This window comes from Anser anser (genome assembly GCF_964211835.1).
Source record: "Anser anser genome assembly, chromosome: 5".
Lineage (NCBI taxonomy): Eukaryota > Metazoa > Chordata > Aves > Anseriformes > Anatidae > Anser > Anser anser.
The window spans coordinates 65,989,606-66,009,664 of NC_139725.1; the positions used below are offsets into that span (position 1 = coordinate 65,989,606).

General features: G+C 38.6%; 1 protein-coding gene across 2 annotated transcripts in view; it reads right to left on the minus strand.

Moving 5' to 3' along the window:
- Nucleotides 1-105: 105 nt before the first annotated feature.
- Nucleotides 106-20,059, minus strand: part of TOGARAM1 (TOG array regulator of axonemal microtubules 1) — a 43,581-nt gene continuing 23,627 nt past the window's right edge. The window contains exons 8-22 of one of the 2 annotated variants that reach the window (XM_083839875.1): nt 18,362-18,523; nt 16,245-16,343; nt 15,621-15,790; nt 13,410-13,578; nt 12,958-13,092; nt 12,053-12,206; nt 11,349-11,454; nt 10,707-10,942; nt 7,216-7,374; nt 6,580-6,706; nt 6,133-6,251; nt 4,125-4,314; nt 2,662-2,881; nt 1,986-2,072; nt 106-504 (exon numbers count right to left, since the gene is read on the minus strand). In XM_083839875.1, coding sequence (XP_083696001.1) covers nt 251-504; nt 1,986-2,072; nt 2,662-2,881; nt 4,125-4,314; nt 6,133-6,251; nt 6,580-6,706; nt 7,216-7,374; nt 10,707-10,942; nt 11,349-11,454; nt 12,053-12,206; nt 12,958-13,092; nt 13,410-13,578; nt 15,621-15,790; nt 16,245-16,343; nt 18,362-18,523 — 2,387 coding nt within the window. In that variant the 3' untranslated portion in view covers nt 106-250. Of the gene's footprint in view, nt 505-1,120; nt 1,640-1,985; nt 2,073-2,661; nt 2,882-4,124; nt 4,315-6,132; nt 6,252-6,579; nt 6,707-7,215; nt 7,375-10,706; nt 10,943-11,348; nt 11,455-12,052; nt 12,207-12,957; nt 13,093-13,409; nt 13,579-15,620; nt 15,791-16,244; nt 16,344-18,361; nt 18,524-20,059 lie in introns of those variants that run through there. The other variant, XM_083839876.1, reaches the window with a different exon arrangement.

Sequence of the window (20,059 nt, forward strand, 5' to 3'; positions counted from 1 at the left end):
CGCCGCCTCCCGCCCGCCCGCCCGCCCAATGGCGGCGCCCCCCTCACACGTTCCCATCCCGCCCCCCCTCCTCCTTCCCCCGCGGGTGCCAGGCGCAGCGCTGAGGTCCGCCACGGGCCTTTATTGCCGCCCGCCCCGCGCTGCCCCGTGCTGAGGCAAAGCCGCCGGCCCCGCGCGGGCAGCCCGGGGCCGCTCCGCCCGTCCCCTGCCGTGGTCCGTCCCGTCCCGTCCCGTCCCGCGTCCCGGCGCCTCAGGCCGCCAGCTCCAGGCACTCCTCCAGGCTCCTCCTGACGTGCGGGGGCTGCGCGGCGGCGTGCGCCAGCAGGCTGGGCCCCATGTGTGCGAACAGGGCCCTGGACAGCTTGGCCGTGGCCGTCCGAATGCTGCCCCCGGCCCCCGGCGCGGAGCCGCCGCTGGTCGCCGCGCCCAGGAGGTGCCAGAGCACGGCCAAAACCTTCTGCTCCACGGCGTGGGGCTTCCGCGGGTACAGCTCCGCGACGAGATCTGCGCGACAGGAACAGCGCGTCAGCAGCTGCTGAAAGCTCTTCTAAAAACACAGTTCAGAAGCGACCCCCCTGCTCTGAGAGATGTTTAAAAGCACCGAGTGACAAACCGGCGTCTCCTCAGAGCGCCTGACACAGGAGTGCTGCACACAAAAACCTGTCCCTTTTCCAGCAGAACGAGTGGCCCTAACTGGGCCGGCTCTCCCTACAGGCACCTCTTCAGTCTTCTCTCAAAAATTTACACAACTGTTGATGATTTTAATTCTCTACTAGAAATAAACATGCTGTGCACTCGTACGGCATTTGGTATTTTATGGTTCTCCTCCATCTCAGAAATACCCAGTAGGTGTTTGAATTTAAGGAACAAAGTAACCTTACACTACAAATGTATGTGTATTCGATGAAGCATTTTCTCTCCTTGGACAATTACATCATGAATTCACTATTTAATTGGCACATACTTGCCTTTGTGCTAGGATGTGTGTGGACTCTTCTGACATACGTAATACAAGCTACTCAAAAAAATCCCAACAAGAGATAAACCGTTTAAAGGTTAGGTGATTAATAATTTCTGAAAGTATGCATTTAGGATCATTTCAATAATAGACCATCCACTGTAATGTTTAGTTCAATTTTATTACTATTACACAGCAAACTACTCTTAAAGTACACCTAGTTCAAGCTTACCTCCCATGAAGACATCTCTTGTTCACTTAAAACATCAAAGGAAAGTTCAACACTACTGCTAGTAATAATCCCCAATATTAAAATATCTATGTACATTCTAAAAAACTTGTCTTTGAACTTCAGACACCTGCTTAGGAAGCAGACCATCACAAAGTCTGCCATCTCTGTGGTGCCTCTAGCTCAGCTTGCGCCTTGTCTCCTTTATGACTGAACACCAAGAAGTATTACCAAACCCCTGGGGCAATGAGAACAAAACCAACTATGAAAAGTAAAAAGGTACGGCAGTAAAATTGTGCAGCTGGTAGGAGACAGCCTTAGGGAACAGAAAAAAGCAGTCATTCTTCCTGACAGGAGTACAGGGGAGTGAGTGCTGAGAGAGGAAACAGGACTTGCAGCATGGACTTGGCTCTACGCAGACACAAATGGTCGCTCACAGGGCAGAGGGGGACCTGTGGGGACCCAAGTCACAACACAATACAATACAAAGCTGCTCAGCTTCCAACAGAATGAAACACCACAAAACAACCCTTTTTCTCTTTGGTTCCGTTCTGTATTAAAGTTATGGTAAGCTTAAGCTGTTTACACCTCTTCTGGGGGAGTATCTGAATATAATCTTTTATTTTGTCAGTAATAGCTTCAATTTGCATTAGAAGGGGGTGAAATTTGAAAACTGGTGCATTGTTAACACTCACAATCTACTGTGGCAGATATACAGCCACCACCACCCTACAATGAATTTGCATAATTAGGATGGTACACAAACAAACAAACATGCAGAGCAAAACTTCACCTTACCAGCAAGCTTTTCTGTGATGTCTTGTTTTGCTTTTCCATGCAGAAACTGGGCTTTTGTGCAGAATGGTTGGAGAAGCAAGTAGTTGTCTAAATTCAAAGAACAAAACACATTAAGAATTGGAAACAGAAAATTGAACACACTGGAAATTAATACAATATTGAAAAATGTAAATAAGAACCTTACTTGTGATGTATTAACTACAAAAATCAAAACAATGTATTTTAGGGGATAAAAGCCTAAAAGATTCCCTTAACAAGACCTAACTCCTCCTAGTCTGGTAAAATGTAGCATTTTCATTTACTGAAAATACTAACATCCTGCTCCAAAGTTAAAACAGATGAAGATGGAAAATAGCTGTGGCATACACAAATCGCTAAGAGTCTAGTTCTTTGGCCTGCTCAAGAGATTCAGCAGTCTGACACGCTTCTGGATGATGAGACATCTGCTATGCAAATACAACAAAACCACCTATACACTTGAGACAAGTCCAGCTAGCTGCATTTCTCTATTGAAATATGAAGATGACTTGTGTGCTTTAAAATGTGTGAGAATAAAACCAGTGATGCATTACACAATGTAACGATTCAATGAAAATTATTGGAAAGAACAACTCTTTAAACTAAAAATGTAATTAATGCAATTAAAACTCTTTAAAATTAAGAGGGAGGAAATTACCTAAGTGTTGACATAGAGCCTGAATAACATTTGTGGCAGCTGCATAAATCCCTGGATTTTTGGAGTTTAGGTTGTTGTCTACCATTGCAGGAACTAACATGTTGATCACCGGAGATAAATTGTCTTTCAGCAATGGAATCATCTTGTACATTGTCTCCAAAGCAACCTGATTTACTTTACTGTTTGAGTCATGTAAGCGAGGCTTGAAAGCATCAAAGATCTGAAAAAGCATCCAAACAACATTCGTCTGAATTAATTAATACTTGAGGTGGACATTATGTTTCCTGCTTTTTTGTTACGCTTCAATTGTCCATCTTAGCAAAAGATGGCTCTGATATGCAAATACTTGGGATTATTTTTTGAGCAAATAAACCAACACTCACTATTTTTATATTGTGTATGACTGAAGCGTATCCAATGTTATCTGTACTTCAGTCGTTTCTATACAATGTAAGAGGCATACTATCTGTAACTTTCAGTATGACTGAAACTTTGTGCAAGCATTTTTAACAAGACATAGTTTTATTTAGCAAAAAGAATGTCCAGTAGTATCTTTGAAATATGTTTAATTTCTGCCTTCTATAGCACATAGTGACAGTTATTATAATTATTATATAAACTCTGTATTATAAACCCTAAGTGTTACTACAACATATGCAATAACATGCTAGTGTGGTGTTTTTTTTTCCCTTTCAGAGGCATTAGGATTAGATATCCTTCACATAGAGGATCTAGTCTGAACCTCCTAAAATTTGTTCATACTGTGTCTATCTCCTGTTAATTCCTAGATCAAGCTCAGTTTTAAACTTCACCTCTTTTCAAAAGGAATTTGATCTTCAAGATTTCAGTAACATCCACAGTTAAAATACTACAAAGTTTCACAGCAGTATTTCATAGATTCATAGAAAACTGCATTGTTAAGAGACAATCTTGTTTTCGCTTTCATTGTGTCTATCCTCAATTTACAACTGTTGGACCTCATCATAGTATTTCTCTCCTAAAGAACCTCTTTAAAGACAGGCTCTTTTTAAAGATACTTAGCTTAAACTGTTGTATCACAGTAAAGACCCTTCCCCACCTTCTCCTAGATACACAAACCAGACAGAACTTGCAACTGTCTGTGAGACGGTTACAGTTTCTCAGATCTGGGGATCTTGCTCTCTTTATAACCTGTTCTAGTATTTTGATATTTTCTCCGCAGAGGCATGAAAGACTGTGCACAATATTCAGAAAATACCTCCATGTGCGCTATCTCTAAGTGAACCTCTTTCACCTTCTTCTTCCTTTTACTTCCTTTACTACCTTTGTAGCTTACATATCTTCTCTTTAAGCATGCCTGACCCTTTCCTCAAGGTTTTCCTGTTCATCAGACATTCTGATTGAAAGAGGAAACCATGATTTTTAGCAGAAAACTGTGACAGAACTTTAAAAACCTTTGAAGTTAAAGGTTTTTGTACAGTTACCTTCACAATGTTTGCAACAACGAAGTCTTGATTGTTCTCTGTATCTGATAACAGCTGATTAATTCCATTTATTCGATCACGGAAGTCTTTTGCATTCAATAAACCTATAATGTCTTTAACATACTCTTCACTTTCTATTGAATTACGAGGAGCTGCTTTTCTTGTAACTTCACGGGCTTCTGTAGTCTCTCTAAGGAAAAGGAACAGGTTGCTCAGTGAACACAAGTTGAAAGAGGAGTCTTTAATCTCAGACATTCTCTTTCCACATAAGTGCAAATATCAAAAGTAAACAGAAAATCTTGTGATGAACAGGGTTTACTTTACACATAATTTGTTTTTTGTTGTTGTTGTTGTTTCAAAAAAAACATCTGCTAGCAACTGTTGTTCCTGAAGTCTTAGTATACGTGTCACTCTAAATGCATGTAAGCGTATCACCCAGGAAATGCAGCAGCCCTGTGCTTCCTCATGGTTCTGTACAACAGCAGCAGGGTTTGACCTTCCCTTACACATCAACATGTCAAAAAAAAAAAAAGTTAATATAGTTCGATTCTTCCTTCTCAAGTACTTCAAACACTGATCCCAGCCTGAGGGGCACCTAAGCAACGTGCTGTGCTGTAGTGGAAATTTAAGAACTCTTCACAGAGGATTCTGAGACAAAGCACCTGATCTTATTAGACAGTCATGAAAAGGATTATGAAATCTGTGGAATCACTTTCCTGCCTAAGTAAGCACCCATAAAGTATCTGCAGTAGAAGGCTGAAATTCAATGGAAGTGCAATGATGAGGTTTCAGATCTAAGCAGGAACAAATTACTTAACCAGTAACTGATGCTGGAGGAATTTCATCAGTGTTGGAAGTTCTTCAGAAAGACTGTAATGTGAAGGAGAAGCACTGTTGTGTGTCCCTGAATAAATTAAGCAGGAGTTCAAATGTTTCAGAAGTTAAATGATGAAGAATTTAAAGTGTTGCAGCTTGACCAAACGGACAGAAAAACTCTCCCATTCTGTTAAATGAGCTTTTCTAAGGAAAGCTTGATGAATCCAATCTATGTGAATTTCAGATAAGTAACCACAAGTATTCACAAGTGTCCATCTGTACTCACAGACCAGTCCGGGTGGATTCACTACCTCATTCTTAATTCACTAAGAGAAGTCTTTGATGGAAAAAGGAATAAGCATCCTTCTTGCATTTTCAAGTTCAAACCGATTAGCTCTGTGAGCAGGCCAGATGGCATCAATTCTTGTCCTACCAGTGTATCACAGGCCCCTAACCGTACCCGAATTAAAAAGAGTCTTTGGCAGAATGCAGCAAGTAGTACATCTAAGAAAATGGACGTGTAGTTTTACATGCCAAAGCATAAATATACTATCAAGCCTGGAACTGATTATTATTTTGAATAGTAGATGGTGTGTGAAAGAACTCTGTTTGTGACAGATACACCTTCTTAAACCTGGAGGCAGTTACAGACCCTACGAACTCTATATTCTCGAGTACAGACTTTCTGGCCTGGTTTCATTTTTTCTGTTTCTTTGTTCAGTTCAACAGAAAACCTATCAGAAGACAAAACAGAAAATAAAAGATGGAGAGAGTCTGCTGTAAAATCTTCATCATCCGCAGTTAGGATTTAACTAAATCCTTAGTTTCCAGGCAAGTGCACAAACAGACAATTTTTACTGCAGCTAGTACGAGGCATGTTGTTTGTATGGAGTTTGGACGGCAACATCCTGAGCTGATGGTGACACGGATCTACCATGAATTCCAAGTGTTTTCTGTATTGTGTGCATTTTCAGAGGCAGTCAATAAACAAATTAACTTCAAAATGCACAAAGCCATTTTAATATAAGCAATTATCCTATTTAAAAGAGTTTATTGTGACATGTTTTTTTTTTCCGTTTTCTTCAGGAATGTTTAACCCTGTTGTGAATGTTTGTATACTCTCTTCTTGTTGTGAGACTGTTCTCCTGGCGGCCAGCTACTAACAGGTTAAAACACTCAGGGAGATCATTACCTGTCAGTGATGCTGAGAGCATCTCTGGAAGTAGATGATGACCTTGAATGCCCAACAATACTAGTTTGAGACCGTCTTCCTTTTGCTGAGGGTGTGTCTAATGGCATCTCCCCCAAACCCTGCACAAAGATGAAACCGTTCATTAATATGGCTGGTATATTCTGCAGCGCCGGAGACTCTTTAGAGGCAAGTCTGAGGCATGCAAAGTATAGTAGCAAAGTACAGTTGATCCAGTGTATCTGTAAGGATTAATGATTCTATGATTCTGTGATTAAAGGCATGCACAGGTCAGGTAACAAGCACCACCTTGCTACGCTGTATTCACACGGTTACTTCTCTTCCTCTGAATACACTCCTCCCATTCTCTGTAGGTTCAATGTCCATACTTAACAATCACTAGTACAAGTTTACGTTTCTCACCTGTTAAACTAAGAGCTTTCCACATACCTTTTGACGTAGATTGCTAACAAATTCCTTAATGTAAGGCAAATCCTTGGCTGGCACATACTTTTCAAGTGTTTTATCAAAATCGGGATGATTCATCATACTGAAAAGCATCTTTCGACCATAATACCTGCAGGGCAACAGACCACGACGTATATATCTGTAAACACTGATTTGTTCTGTAAGTCTCTTGGACAATTAGACACATGCAATTTCAAAATACAGAAGCACAGGAAGATTGCTGAGTTTGTAACCAGACACCCCTTTCATCCTCCCACAAAGAAACTATGGTCAACAATCATTACTCGATCAACAACTGAGCAAATTAAAGAACGAGAACAGTCTCCTATTTCAGTGTTGAAGTATCGGCTGTCTTTAAGCCCTGCCAGTCAGACAGCATGGATCCTAGTGCTGGAATTCCCTACATGGCCTATGTAGTGCGTGGTGCCAGAACGAGTATGTCCTTTGATCCCTTCTTCCTACTGCCAAGACGGGCAGGGCTGCAGGAGGCTTTCGGGTAATTCCCATCACATATTATCTTAACAGTCATTCTCTGCTGCTGCTGAATGACACCCACTGGGCTATGCAGAAGTTTCAGCCACTTCAAGCGTGCTTATCTTAATTATTAACTGTACTAACCTTGTTTGCTGTGAACTATCCAGTGCAAACCTGGCTATTGCAGGGAAAATCCTATCAGTGACAACTTTGGTTCCAGCCAGCATCCACTCCGGTCCCATACGTTCTACAATATCCGACATGTGCTGGGCTGTGCATCTCCTCACCGCCGCATGCAGATGGCTAAAGAGAACACAACTGCTTAGTAAAAACTCCTCACAGTAGTTCAGTAACAGTATTTATGTGCTCTACCAAATATGATCTACAAGTATTCTTTTTTATTCTTTATCACAATCTACGACTAGTGAAATACTGCGGAATACTGCAGCCTTTGAATTAATAAACTGGTAATTTTCTTCTTTTAGAATTTACTTTCTATTTTTTCTTAAAAATAATTGTGAAATACTCTAGAAAGCTCACCACAAGTTCTTTCCATCAACTTTACAAAAAACAAATCCCTGTGCTCAGAAACAAACCCCATATCTTTTATATCAATTTAAAATTAATTAAACCAGTATTCTACTGACTTCAAAAAATCTTGCAGAAGTCTGTTGAATGAAGTCATTAAATAACTATGTTGATGAAAATCAGAGAAGGCCTGGAATTAATTTTCAAACCCATTCAGCAAACTAATCGTGTATATAAATTCTGCAGTACCTGCTGATCCCACATGTTTTCAGAGCATGCAATTCTGGAGATCCAGAGTTTTCCAATTTTATTGTCATGTTTGGATTTTAGGGGCAGTTTTACTGCATGATAAATGAGGCATCTGCATGGCTCATCATTCAAAAGGAAAAACAAGTTTAAAGGAGGGAGCTAAGGAAAAGAATTGATTTGGTAAGCCACACTAGTGCCTCCCCAGCTTTTCAGATTAACATGAACACCCGGCATTCTTCCTGAATGGCTGTGTTTTGTTTTAGCAGGATTTTATTTTTCTGTGGTTCCGTAGATTATCATGGCCTCATCAGACATAAAGATATCTCTAGATTAGGTTGCACAAAGTAGCTTCAATTTGCACAAAGACTAACTGGGTCTATTAAAACTGCAAAATGTGACAACTCAGAATACAGTTGAGGCTGCAAAAGCTACCCAGTTGCTTGGCAGCTACCATGCTAAGCTCTGTGCTACGCCCTGAGCTGCTACTGAGCTACCTACTTTCAGTCTAGCTTTGGCTAGAGTTCAGTACCTGCTGTTAGGTCTGTGTGGCAGCCACAGGTCTCATGAGCTTGGGAGAAGGGAAACAGTAACAGACTACCTCCTACTGTATGTACTGGCAGGAAAACAAGAACTATGAAGTTTAAAGACTTCACTGAACAAAACCATGTAAGTCCCCATTCCCCACAAATGCCTGCTGCTCATGCAAAATAGGAAATTTTGTTGTATGCATATCAGACCCTGAATTAAGCATAATTTATACACATAAGAAACACGATGTTAAAAATTCTTGTCCTGGAATCATGATCATGAGTCAAGAATCTATTCCTTGAGGTGAGTTTACAGCAGTCGTCCAGCATCTTTAGAACAGTATCTCATAAAAGCAAACAAAAATGTTTTTAATTATTCTTATTCTTGTTGGTAACAACAAAACAACTTTGTAGGTGAAGAAGACTCAGTATATAGATCTACTCAGGGTCGCAAGCATAATACTTATGATCACAGTAGGTTTGAAATGTATTTAGGAGAAAACATGTAAATTTTAAAAGGTCTTACGAATCATAAAAAGCAGGTAATGCATACCTGTTAACTTGAATACTGAAGTAATGAATACAAGAAAAGTGTAGGACAAATTTAGAACATGCATCTTTTCTGTAATTATGCAGTTGTATCAATCACAACCTGTCCATTCTGTCCTGAGGACACGTATCATTTTTCTCCCAAATTTCCACTTTGCAAGATAATTGTCATAATCATTGCTACAGTCTCTAGAGATGATAGCTCCATATATGACACGTGGGCTTTGTTGCTAATATGGCCAAAGTTTCCTGAAGCCAGTATTAGAGAATTTGTAACTCACAGTGCTATTTAGGCCATCCACTGATGTGTCATGCATTAAAGACATACTGTACTCCATGATTCAGTCACTGTTTTCACCAAAGGCTTCTTAGCTGTGAAGAAATTAATCCCTGCTTCAAATGCTATATTCAGACTCAGAGTTCAGATCATTCTGATGCCTTATGTATCTGAACATGTATCTGAGTACACAAAGTGGAGGGTTCAAATTTTTACAGGTCTCATAAGGATAGTCAGTGTGTTTGAATCTGCCACTGAAAATACGGAGATCAGATTTCACCAATTATGATCATGAGTATTGCTTAGCCCAGGATTTATGAAAAAGTGATGGGAGTACCTAAACAGGTAATGGCTGGACTATTTCATACGGCTTCTGAGATAAAGCAATGCACAATCACTGTCTGCTGCTCTTAAATTCCCAGAAATAACTACATGCAGGCACGTTTCTTAAATAATTTAAATCTCAAGGCTGATATTTGCCTTTCAGTTTAAAGTTCACATAATTGAAGTATGGTTTTCACTGGCTTTCAGGAGACACAATCAATACATTCCAGAACAACCAGCTTCCCAGGAAACAAAACAGGAAACAAACTACGTTTGGAATAGCAGTTCTGAATTCAGACTCACTCTCAGGATTTCTAGCTATGCAGTAAATCTAAGGATTGATTTATAATGCAGAATCTAAAATATTTAATGGAAAGAATAGGTTACAAGAAATTCTTACCTACCTAAGTGATGACAGGTACAAGAGAGATTAAATACAAGTAGGTATACAGCTAGTATACTGAAATGCCTAATGGCTTGATTAAGTATTTCTATTACAAGCAATGAGGATATAAAAAGAACAAAGCAACATACTTAACAGGTAAAGTGAAAGACAAGAATTTAACTTCTAACATAGCATGAAGTAAGCTGGAGGTTAGGATCAAACCATGAAACCAGAAATGGAAGCTTGTCATGTTTGAAGCAGACAAGAAAAAAACGGTCACTGCCACTGCAAAGGAAACTGAGATGCAGACAAAAAAAGACTATTAACCAGCTAAGTCTAGAGAAGAACATGAAATCAGCCAAGATGGTTGCAGCTCGAGAATTTTAAGCCGTAGATCAGGTTTCTAAAGAAAAATTAGTGCTGAAGGACTGAAGAAGACAGGCATTTGATCGCAGAACAAAAGGCAAATGAGAATGCCAGGTGAGCTTTATTAGAGAAAGACAAATAGCAGTTTCTTAAGAATATTATCTTAACATTGAATAAAATTACTGAAGACTTGCAAAACCACTGGAAAACATACCAAGCTCCAAAACTGACAGCCAACTTTTTAGTTAATGTAGAGAAACAAACATGGGGATTACATTTTACTTTTATGATAACAAACATTGCCGTGGGCAGAAGCTTTGCACAGCTGACTTACTATATTTTCTGTTATATTTGGATTTTTTAATGACTATAATTGATATATTTAATCTATTCACAAGTTATTTCTTTATAAAGTCTTTGTAATTATTACCTTTGCCCTCCATTTATAAGAGAACAAAGTGCACGTGCTGGAGTCACATTATTAACCATAGCCTTCAGTGCTTTGTCTACCTCTTCCCTTATAAATGTGTTGGATTCACCAGCTTTGTGCAAAAGGACTTTTACTGTATTATCTAGTTCTTGATCCATGCTCTTTTTCAGGTGGGTGAACAAATCCCCTAAACAGACCACAGCAGCTCGAGAAACACCTGAGCGTAAATTCTTGACCTGCACACAGGAAAAACCCAAACAAACAATGAATAATGTTTATAAAATATATTTAGAAATAAGTAAATCTTAATGTTTCCCTTTCTAAGTATTAAATAACTTTATAAGCAACTGAGAAATACATTTCTAATGTGATTTACAATGTGCAAGAATAAAAATACATACACACAAAAATATTTGAAAATTACGATGTAAATTTTTTCAGTCTCTTAGCAAATCAAATAAACTGTTGGAATCTGAAGTATGAGAGCTGCTTTGCTGAACTACAAAGTCATCCCTTTGAGACTGTCCAACAGAGGAAAACTAATCACAGGTTAACATACCATTTCACTTTAGTGTATCTCAGAGCTATAAAATACATATAAACACATATAGCCAGTGAAATGTTCTGCTAGTAAAATTTAACCTCTTGAGCCACAGCCAGACTTGTTTCATGTAGCTTTACAGTCAGAATAGCTGCATGGTAGGCAGACAAACATCTAACAAAGTTCAGACCTTCAATCTTCTTCTCCCTATGTAAAGAAAACATTTAAAATCAAAACACTTGCAAATTTCTCATTAAAACAAACAAACAAAAACAACAACAACAACAAACAGAATTCTAAGGAACCAAATAGCAAACAAATGAGATTGTAAAACAAAGCAATAACATAACATGGGAAATTCTTTCAAAGTCGGTCTACCTTTTAAGGTATTTGTAGGACTATTTTAAGATAATATTCTCTAAATTCTACCCTTTAATTCTGTCCACAGCTTGCAGTATGGCAGTTAAAGGATTACTTTCCTTCCCAAAGTAAAAAAAGAAATGGCATTGTTACCCCATTCTGTCTGTTAGAGAAGTAGTGAAGCCTTATATTGCACAAGAAATGACAAGAAGGTATTCTAAAGGTTTCTGAAAGCTTGGATATTAGGCCTCAATTTATAGCATTGACAGCTTAATTTAGATTTGGACTAAAAAAACACTTTCTTTTCTTTTCTTTTCTCATATATCAATTGCAACCCTTCTTCATTTTTGATGTTATCTTCATTTTGCTATATTTTTAAAAGTAAGACATGAAAATAAATGCCTTACACATTACGTTCAGGTTGTAGATAGATGTTTGTACTTACCAGTCATCATCAGCTAAAAGTACCAGGGCTTCTGTCAGTGCCGTTTCTGGTTTTGAAAAGGGCTGCAGTTCTGATGGATCCATTATTTCTGGACTATGAGTGACTGATGGGGTCCGGTCTTTATAGCGTCCTCGTGGCCCAAGAGAAATTTCATCTGCAAAGTCACAAAACATATCAAATAATTAGTATAATCTCAAAAAGACAATTCATTCAAAGAAAGGAAATAAAAAAAAGTTTGAGGTATATTTAGATTGCTGCTACTAGTGACCAGGTTTTCAAAAAGACAGTTTTCCCAGTTACATCCCCAATCATTCGGTACACATGAATACTTTTATTTTTTTTATACAACTATCACTTTACAAAGTCATAAGCACAAATGTAGTAGTGAGTTTTTTAAACGTAAAAACAGATGTACAACTTGCTAAAGCACAGCGCAGTAAGACATAGTATAGTAAAACTTAAAGAGCCACTTGAGAAATTCTGAAGAATTTTCTGACCATCATCAGTATAAATGTCTATTCTGAAAAGATTTCTACGGTGTTATTTTAAAGGCATCTGAGTGACAAAACATATCCAGAAATGTTTTTCTTGGAGAGAGAAGGAGTTGGAAGAGAAGCAATTTGTCATTAATACATTACATCATTTAAGTTTTTAAGCAAAGAAAAAACCCTCTCATGTTGCAAACACCTTCCTAACAGATTTTAGATGAAAAATGTTTCAAGGGGGCAGTGATGAAATCAAATCCTCTTCACACCTACCCCTAAAGTAGTAATTTTCCAGATCATCTCAGGAGAATCGATCGTACAAATAAGTCATATTAAACCTGATTATATTTTGGAACTCTCCTACTCCGCATATCCAAATATTTTAACAGTCTTTACATTTACTTTAATGTAACAGCTTACCAGAATCTAGCAAGGCTGAACATTTAGTTTTCTTCAAACTGGACGTTCTTTTTAATGAAGGATTCAAGGCAACATTTTCTAATGACAACGATACATTTCTTGATGATGCTAGTATATCCCCACAGAGATTTAACTCTAAAAAATAAAAGGAAATGTCCAAATCACAACAACAAATCAGAAAATAGGAAAATAACCCTAGTGTTTTCAATCCGAGTTTGTTTTTTGACATTTTTATTAATTACAGTGTTTCAAATGTTTCCTACAAGTACTTTACTCTCCACCATTTGTATTATAATGCAAATGACTAAAAATAAACTGCTGTGTAAAATTAATTCTAGCAATACCTTACGTCATAGTACACAGTCATAATTTTTAGTAATTATCATAGAATTTCAATTTCAACTTCAGCAGCATTTAATAGCATTTTATTTAAGACAAAAACTAATGCTCACTTTCTGTTGTCGTTTTCTCTGGTTCATTTAGTTTAAGTCTTTCCCAAGATTTTTCTTCCTTTTCTTCAAGGTCTTTGACCTCCTGATGTTCTTTGTGATTTTGTTCTTTTCCTTCTTTTTTCTTCTGCCGCATCTTATCCTGGACAGATTTTGACAAGGCCACTTTTATCTGCAGAAAATAATGCACCCATTACAATATGCAATATAATAGAATGCATAAACTACCCAATAGCTTATTACCCAGTTCTTGGTATTGTCTAAGGTAAGCATGGACAACTTCTATTTTTGCCATCATTTTACAGAGTAAAAGAAAATCGTTCACATGAATATTAAATTCAATCCTGAAAAGAGCTGAATGCGCTTTCTGCATGATAAGTAGCTCTATGGGCAAAGTCAAGCAACATTCCGTGTTTAAAGTTTTAAGGGAAATAATCTTTTTTCTCTAAAATATCTGAATAGTTAGAGAACTGAGGTCTACAAGAAAAGGTCTTCCATTTCTCTGGCAGCCTTGTGTAGTTTTCTAAAAATTTAAGTAACAAATACACAGTCTGGGCTAACTCACATTTAAGCACACAGGCTTTTTAAAGCAATGGCCTTTAGCAGTGCTACCTGATCCTTTTCTCTTGTATGTTTAAGATGCCCACAGTTTCCCATTAAATCTTAATAACATTTAATACATTTGAATTCGATCTCTCCAAGTATTCCTATATTCAGTGGCAAATAGAAAATTTAAACATTTTGTCATTAACTTAAAGCTTTAATCATGTTAAAATGTTATTTTATATGCTTTCAGATAGACTTGTGATTGTCATTTCATTTTTTTTTAATTTATGTCACTACTTCATTAGACAAATCTTGTTCCATGTTATAACAAATGAAACCGTACTATGGGACAGATATCCCAGACACTACGTTTTACAAGTCCTATTAATGGAGCTAGACTAACACTACAAATGTTCATCCAGAAAACAAGACATGATCAAAGGCAGCCAGGTCCTCCTCCTACATTTCTATGTGCTTTGGGAGTGAGAGAAGAGGACATTTTCCATCTCCGCTCCATCCTGCAGCCCTTCTCCCAGAGACTTCAAGTTAGGTGGGAAGCTTCTGACACAGCAATTTGCCACTATAAAATGTCCAGGTTGAACCAGAAGAAAAAGCAGGGGGAAGCACATTGGTGGCTACAGCCTCATTTCATACATGTGGGGAGCCTTAGTGCCTAAGTGCACTAAAATAGGTTTAACTCAGACCATTAGCCTACAGAATTAGGCAGGAAGTGATTTTTTTTTTCAGTCATTGCATCCCCAGTGGATACAGAGGTACCTACACAAAGAAGAACAGCTTCCATAAGAGAGACAAAAGATTTTAAAGTCTAGTTGTTAATCATTCATCCAGAATATCAAAAACACAGTTAAATGCCCTGCTCCAATCCCTCGAAAGCGGGCCTTGAGCAATTACTGAGCTGCTAGAAAATATTGGTGGATCTGTACAGTGTTTAAAGAGATCCTCTTTTTTTTTTTTTAATTCTAAAATATCACTGAATTACAGAAACACTTGATGCAGTTCACGTGACTTGGTATCAACAGTATTGGTAGTTGGTGTCATTTGTAATAGCCCGTTTGAGATGTGAACACAAGTTCCCTAGTGACTATGCCAGCCAAGAAGTTCAGATTTATTTCCTGTGGCGTTACCAATCAACAAATGACATCACACTGCTGCCTCATTTAAACTGCACGGACAAGCTGCAAGAAGTCACGTTACAATTTTTATTTAAAATTAGATAGAAAAATAACACTGAATGACAAGAAACGTTTTAGGTTTAATATAAAATTCTGCAAACATCAGAAAAAAGCAAATGTGCTTTCATTGCTGTTTGCAAAATGGTTAAATAAGCAGTCAGAGCAAAAATCTGCACACAGTCAACCAGATGTTCACGAATGTGTTCTCATTGTTAATCCAGATTTAGTCTTCACCACATAATGGAACTCGATCAGTAACAGGATAAAAGGATTTAGGCTGGACCAGATGATCTTAGATGTCTTTTCCAACCCGATAGATTCTATGATTTGTATTCTGCTGCACGTCACCTGAGCTATGAATTGATGCATTTTAACTGAACTCATTTACCATACCATAGAGTCCAAAATTGTATTCACCTGTATTGATACGTATTAAAAGAGGAAGCGAGACAGTAAAATAGTCCTGAAATCTTACCTCTTTCTCATTTTCAGCGTGGAAATGAGAAGCACTGCTATGCTGGATGCTTCTCCTACAGATCCCTGAGGATGGCTCAGTCTCCTGTTTGACAGATTGGTCGTCTCCATTCTCTGCACATGTTATGGACTGGCTATGTGTTTGAGCAGAAGAAGGACTTCCAAAAACACCTGAAAAGCATACTGGGTTGTGCCCTTACCAAAGTAATTATTTTATTCATCCTAACTGAGCAAAAACTAAAGCAAAACAAAATTAATTCCATTAAATAAAAACATTGCTCTTGTCCTATTAGTGCCAATTTCCCCCCAGAGGTAATCTTACCTTATTCTCCCATGCAGGATGGATGCACGTACATGAGTGCACACTAGGCTAGAAGCGAAAACTAACCTTCATAATCTGCTTCCATTCTTTCTTGTTGGAATGGAATTGCATAACCCAGTAAGTGCAAACCTTTCAAGCATAACTCTTTTACTTCCATTTAAACTGAAGACAGTTAACAATCTAAAATGTTTTAGGGAATCTATTTCTCTTTTTCCCTCTTCAGAAAGTACATTTTCCCTCATTTTAAAAATATGAGATATGGGAGCTAAGTTTGTTTTTTTTTATACCAACGATTTTACCAACCTTTACCAACGATTACGACTGCATCTTCAGACAAGACACTTGGCGAAATGAAATCTAGGTCGTTCATCTGTTGAAAACCAGATGTTGACCCTGCAAAAACTAAAAAAAGGAAAAAAAAATCACCCACTGTACATCAGGTAGTTTACCCTTCGGCACATGTTGCATTCTTCTAAAATGTCATCATTCACTGATATCTGAATTTATTATTTTTAAGAATCAGTTTATTTTCAAGTTACTGAAGTTAACAGGATTCACTGAACATCAGTCACCTCAAAATATTGAAAAGCATATAGTAAAAAGGATTTCTGCCAAAGGACAGTGAAGAAAACCAAAGTTTCTAAAAGGAGGTTAAATCCTTTAAATCAACTGGTTCCACTGGGGAAAACAAGAAAAAAAAAAGTTTGAACTCACTTACTGGAAGTATAGAACTGTTTCTTAATTAATTCAGCACAACTTAATCAAAACAGAATTTGCTAAAATATTTTTTCCAAGCAGCACTTAATGTTGTTTACCATATAACTATCAGCTCCTCAGATTCTTCACTGAAGTGGATGGGATATTACGTATACATATTTATTGGCTACACTAATTGCAAATAAAAAGTGATGATTTGTGACAAAGATCACCATTTGTTTTTGCTATTTAACCTGAATAATCTGAAATTTCTAAACAGAAAAGATGGTTTAGGAAAGCGTGACTGCATTCTAGAAAGTGCATAAATAAAATGACTGGGCCACTGAAAAATCTCAGTTGAGGAACGTCCGGTTAAAGTGACAGCCCTATGCTTACATCCACAGCTGCTGTTAAATCTCTAACCGTTGTAGGCACCAGGCACACAGAACCTGGAAGAGCCCTCTACCAGGCGAGTGTGCAGCTCAAGCATTTGGGGCTCTTGAAAGGTCTGTTATACTTTCTGCCCTCATCTCACTCTTTAATTTGCCAAAAATAATTTCAGGCAAGATTATGACAGGTGCCTCTTTACCTTACAAAGTATCTGATTCTGTGGTTTTGGTTTTGGAGCTCTCCTTTTTATGCTTTATGAGAAAAAACATCAAGTGAAAAGGTTTCTCTTGAATGTGTTATTTTGTCCTCACACAAAGACTATCATTGGCATCTGAATGTTCCAAGTTTTGAAAACTGTCAAAATTGGTGTTTTGGGGGTTTTCTTGAATACAATCTTGAGACTTCATAATCTATTTTCTCTTAGACCATAACTAAAAGTGCATCAAATGCTGAATCCTCTTTGGAACCTACCCATATATCAGGACCTTCTGTTCTAAACTCAGGTTCCAGCTTGAAAAATTTATGAATTTTCATTTCACGGTTGTCATAGGTTAAGCAGGTAATGACAAGAAAAAATGAAGGGGGGTGGTTTAACAAATCTGATTATATACTCTACTTGGACTGCTCAGCTTTAAATGTTTCACACAAAGTAGCACTTCGCCATTTCTATAGAACCTTGAGAACAGACAATTCTATCTATTTAATGTTGATATGTGGAAAATTGGTAGTTAATTTTTTATTTGCCACAAAAACATAGTTACCTGATGTCTATTTTAGCCACTGGGAGATCTGAACAAGAGGGAGCAAAACAATGTGCTCCTAAAGCTTCCACATTTTAGTTTTGATGGTCAAAAAAAAAAAAAAAGAACAAAACCTCTATTCTAACAAGCTTATATTTGCAAAATACATCTAGTAGCTCTAGTATGTTCTGACGATTGAAATGACACAGTTAAATGTGAAATATAAAGTATACTGACTTAAGTTCCTTAATTTTACCAGCAAACAACAGAGCAACTTAAAAACACAAACTTTTAGAGCTCTTTATTTAGTAAGATTGAAATAATATCTTGGCCCTTTTTTCATGGTTTGTACTATCTCTCAATTTTTAGTTTTAATTTAACTTGCACTCTGATTTTAATTAATGACCAAAAAAACCCTACCAAAATCATTAGAATAAGTATAAAAACTAGAGTATAGAAAAACACATTAAACACCTTGAAATGCATTTTCTATAAAAGCTTCTCTAAAGGTTTTTAAAAAAAGCTACACATGGCCTCATTTTTTTGGCCATAAACCAGAGCTCTGATGAACAGTAATATAGCAAACTCACAAACCTTTTGAATGCCTAAAATTTCTTTGTTGTTCCATATTTTGACTTTTAAAACCAGTTCGTGACACTTCTTTTTGCTTCTTGTCCTCATAATCTCCACATCCATTGCCACAGTTCAGACGTTGGCCGACTATGCTAACTTTAGAAGTCCCTTTATCATCAAATGCTAGCCATGGAAAAGGAAAAAAATCAAGGATTAAAAACAAACTTGAAGTATACTTCTGGTATACTACAGGATTCTCAGAAAGTTACATTTTCAGAGACTCACAGACTTTTTTTATGCATACAGTATGAGCATTTTGACAAAGATGCTCAGGCTCTGTTCATCTTTTACATGCAAAGTTTTTCAACTGCAGATAAACCCAAGTTTCAAACCAAACTCAAAGCCTGAAAAATTGTTTTTCTTTTAAAGTCTTTAAAATATGAACAATGAATATTAATTCATTACTGAAAGGAAAACTAAGTCATAAGTGAACTGAGTGAAAATACTAAAATACTATCTAAAAACACAAGAAATCCTTCCGTTTACATAAGGTAGAAGTCATGAAACACATTTTTATGTTACAATCATTATCAATCGAGACTGAGCATTCAGTGCATGACTGATGCAACTTGGTAATCCCAGCAAGTGGCGTGCTCCAGGCTTCTTCCTTAGCGAGGAACAGCCAGTGTGCGCTTCTGCTCCCTGTGGCCAGACTCGCTGCGGCTGGCCTGGAGGCACCGATGTATTTTCCTGTTTATGCCCATTTGTCTTGAAGTCTTAACCTGGTGGCTGTCAGTGTCAACCTGACTGTGCCCACGTGAGATCAAGAGCCCTACTGAAATCCTTAAAAGGTCTCCTCTGTTCCCTTTTCAGCTAAGAACCTGGACTGGAACAGACTGCTACGTTCTGACAGGGGACGGAAACCAAAGGGAACGTTATGTTGTGGGATCCTTGGCAGTAAGGCTCTTCCAGCAAGGAGAACTACAGAATGTGCCCTAAGATCTGGGCTGCAGTGAGGTGCTCTGGAAAATGACGGCTAGGTCCCCGTAAGGTCCAAGAACTCAGTCCAGTGTAGGGCCACAAAGATGATGAAGTGACTGGAAGACCTCTCCTGTGAGGAACAACGGGGAGATGGGACTGTTTAGCCTAGACAAGAAAAGGCTCAAGGGGGATCCCAGCAATGTCCATGACCACCTGCAGGAGGGAGCCGAGAGGCCGGAGCCAGGCCCAGAGGCCGCGGGCCCAGCGCGGAGCCCCGGCGGCTCCCCCTGCCCCTCAGGCAGCACTGCTGGGCCGGGCGGGTGCCGGAGCCCTGGCACAGGCTGCCCAGAGGGGCCGGGGGCTCCTCGGGGACAGCTCCAGCAGCCGCCTGGCCGTGGGGCTGGGCACCCTGCTCGGGGGCCCTGCTGGGGCTGGGGGGGCACAGGGGCACCCAGAGGTGCTCCAGCCCCAGCCACGTGTGATGCTGTGATTCTGTGAACTCCTTCACCATGAATTTCTGCACTGCCCCCATAAAGTCTCATTGTCACAGCGTTTCATATATCAAAATTAAGACCTGGTATGTCAGGACTGCACCACTACTTGCTTTGAGTATTTGGTACAACAGCACCCTCTGGCCTCTGAAACTGTCAAGGGCCCGGGGAAAGATGTGGTGCAGGCCTGACAGCAGGCAGACAGGTTTTCAAGGTGTCAACTGCTGAAATGTGCGCAAGCTTAAAT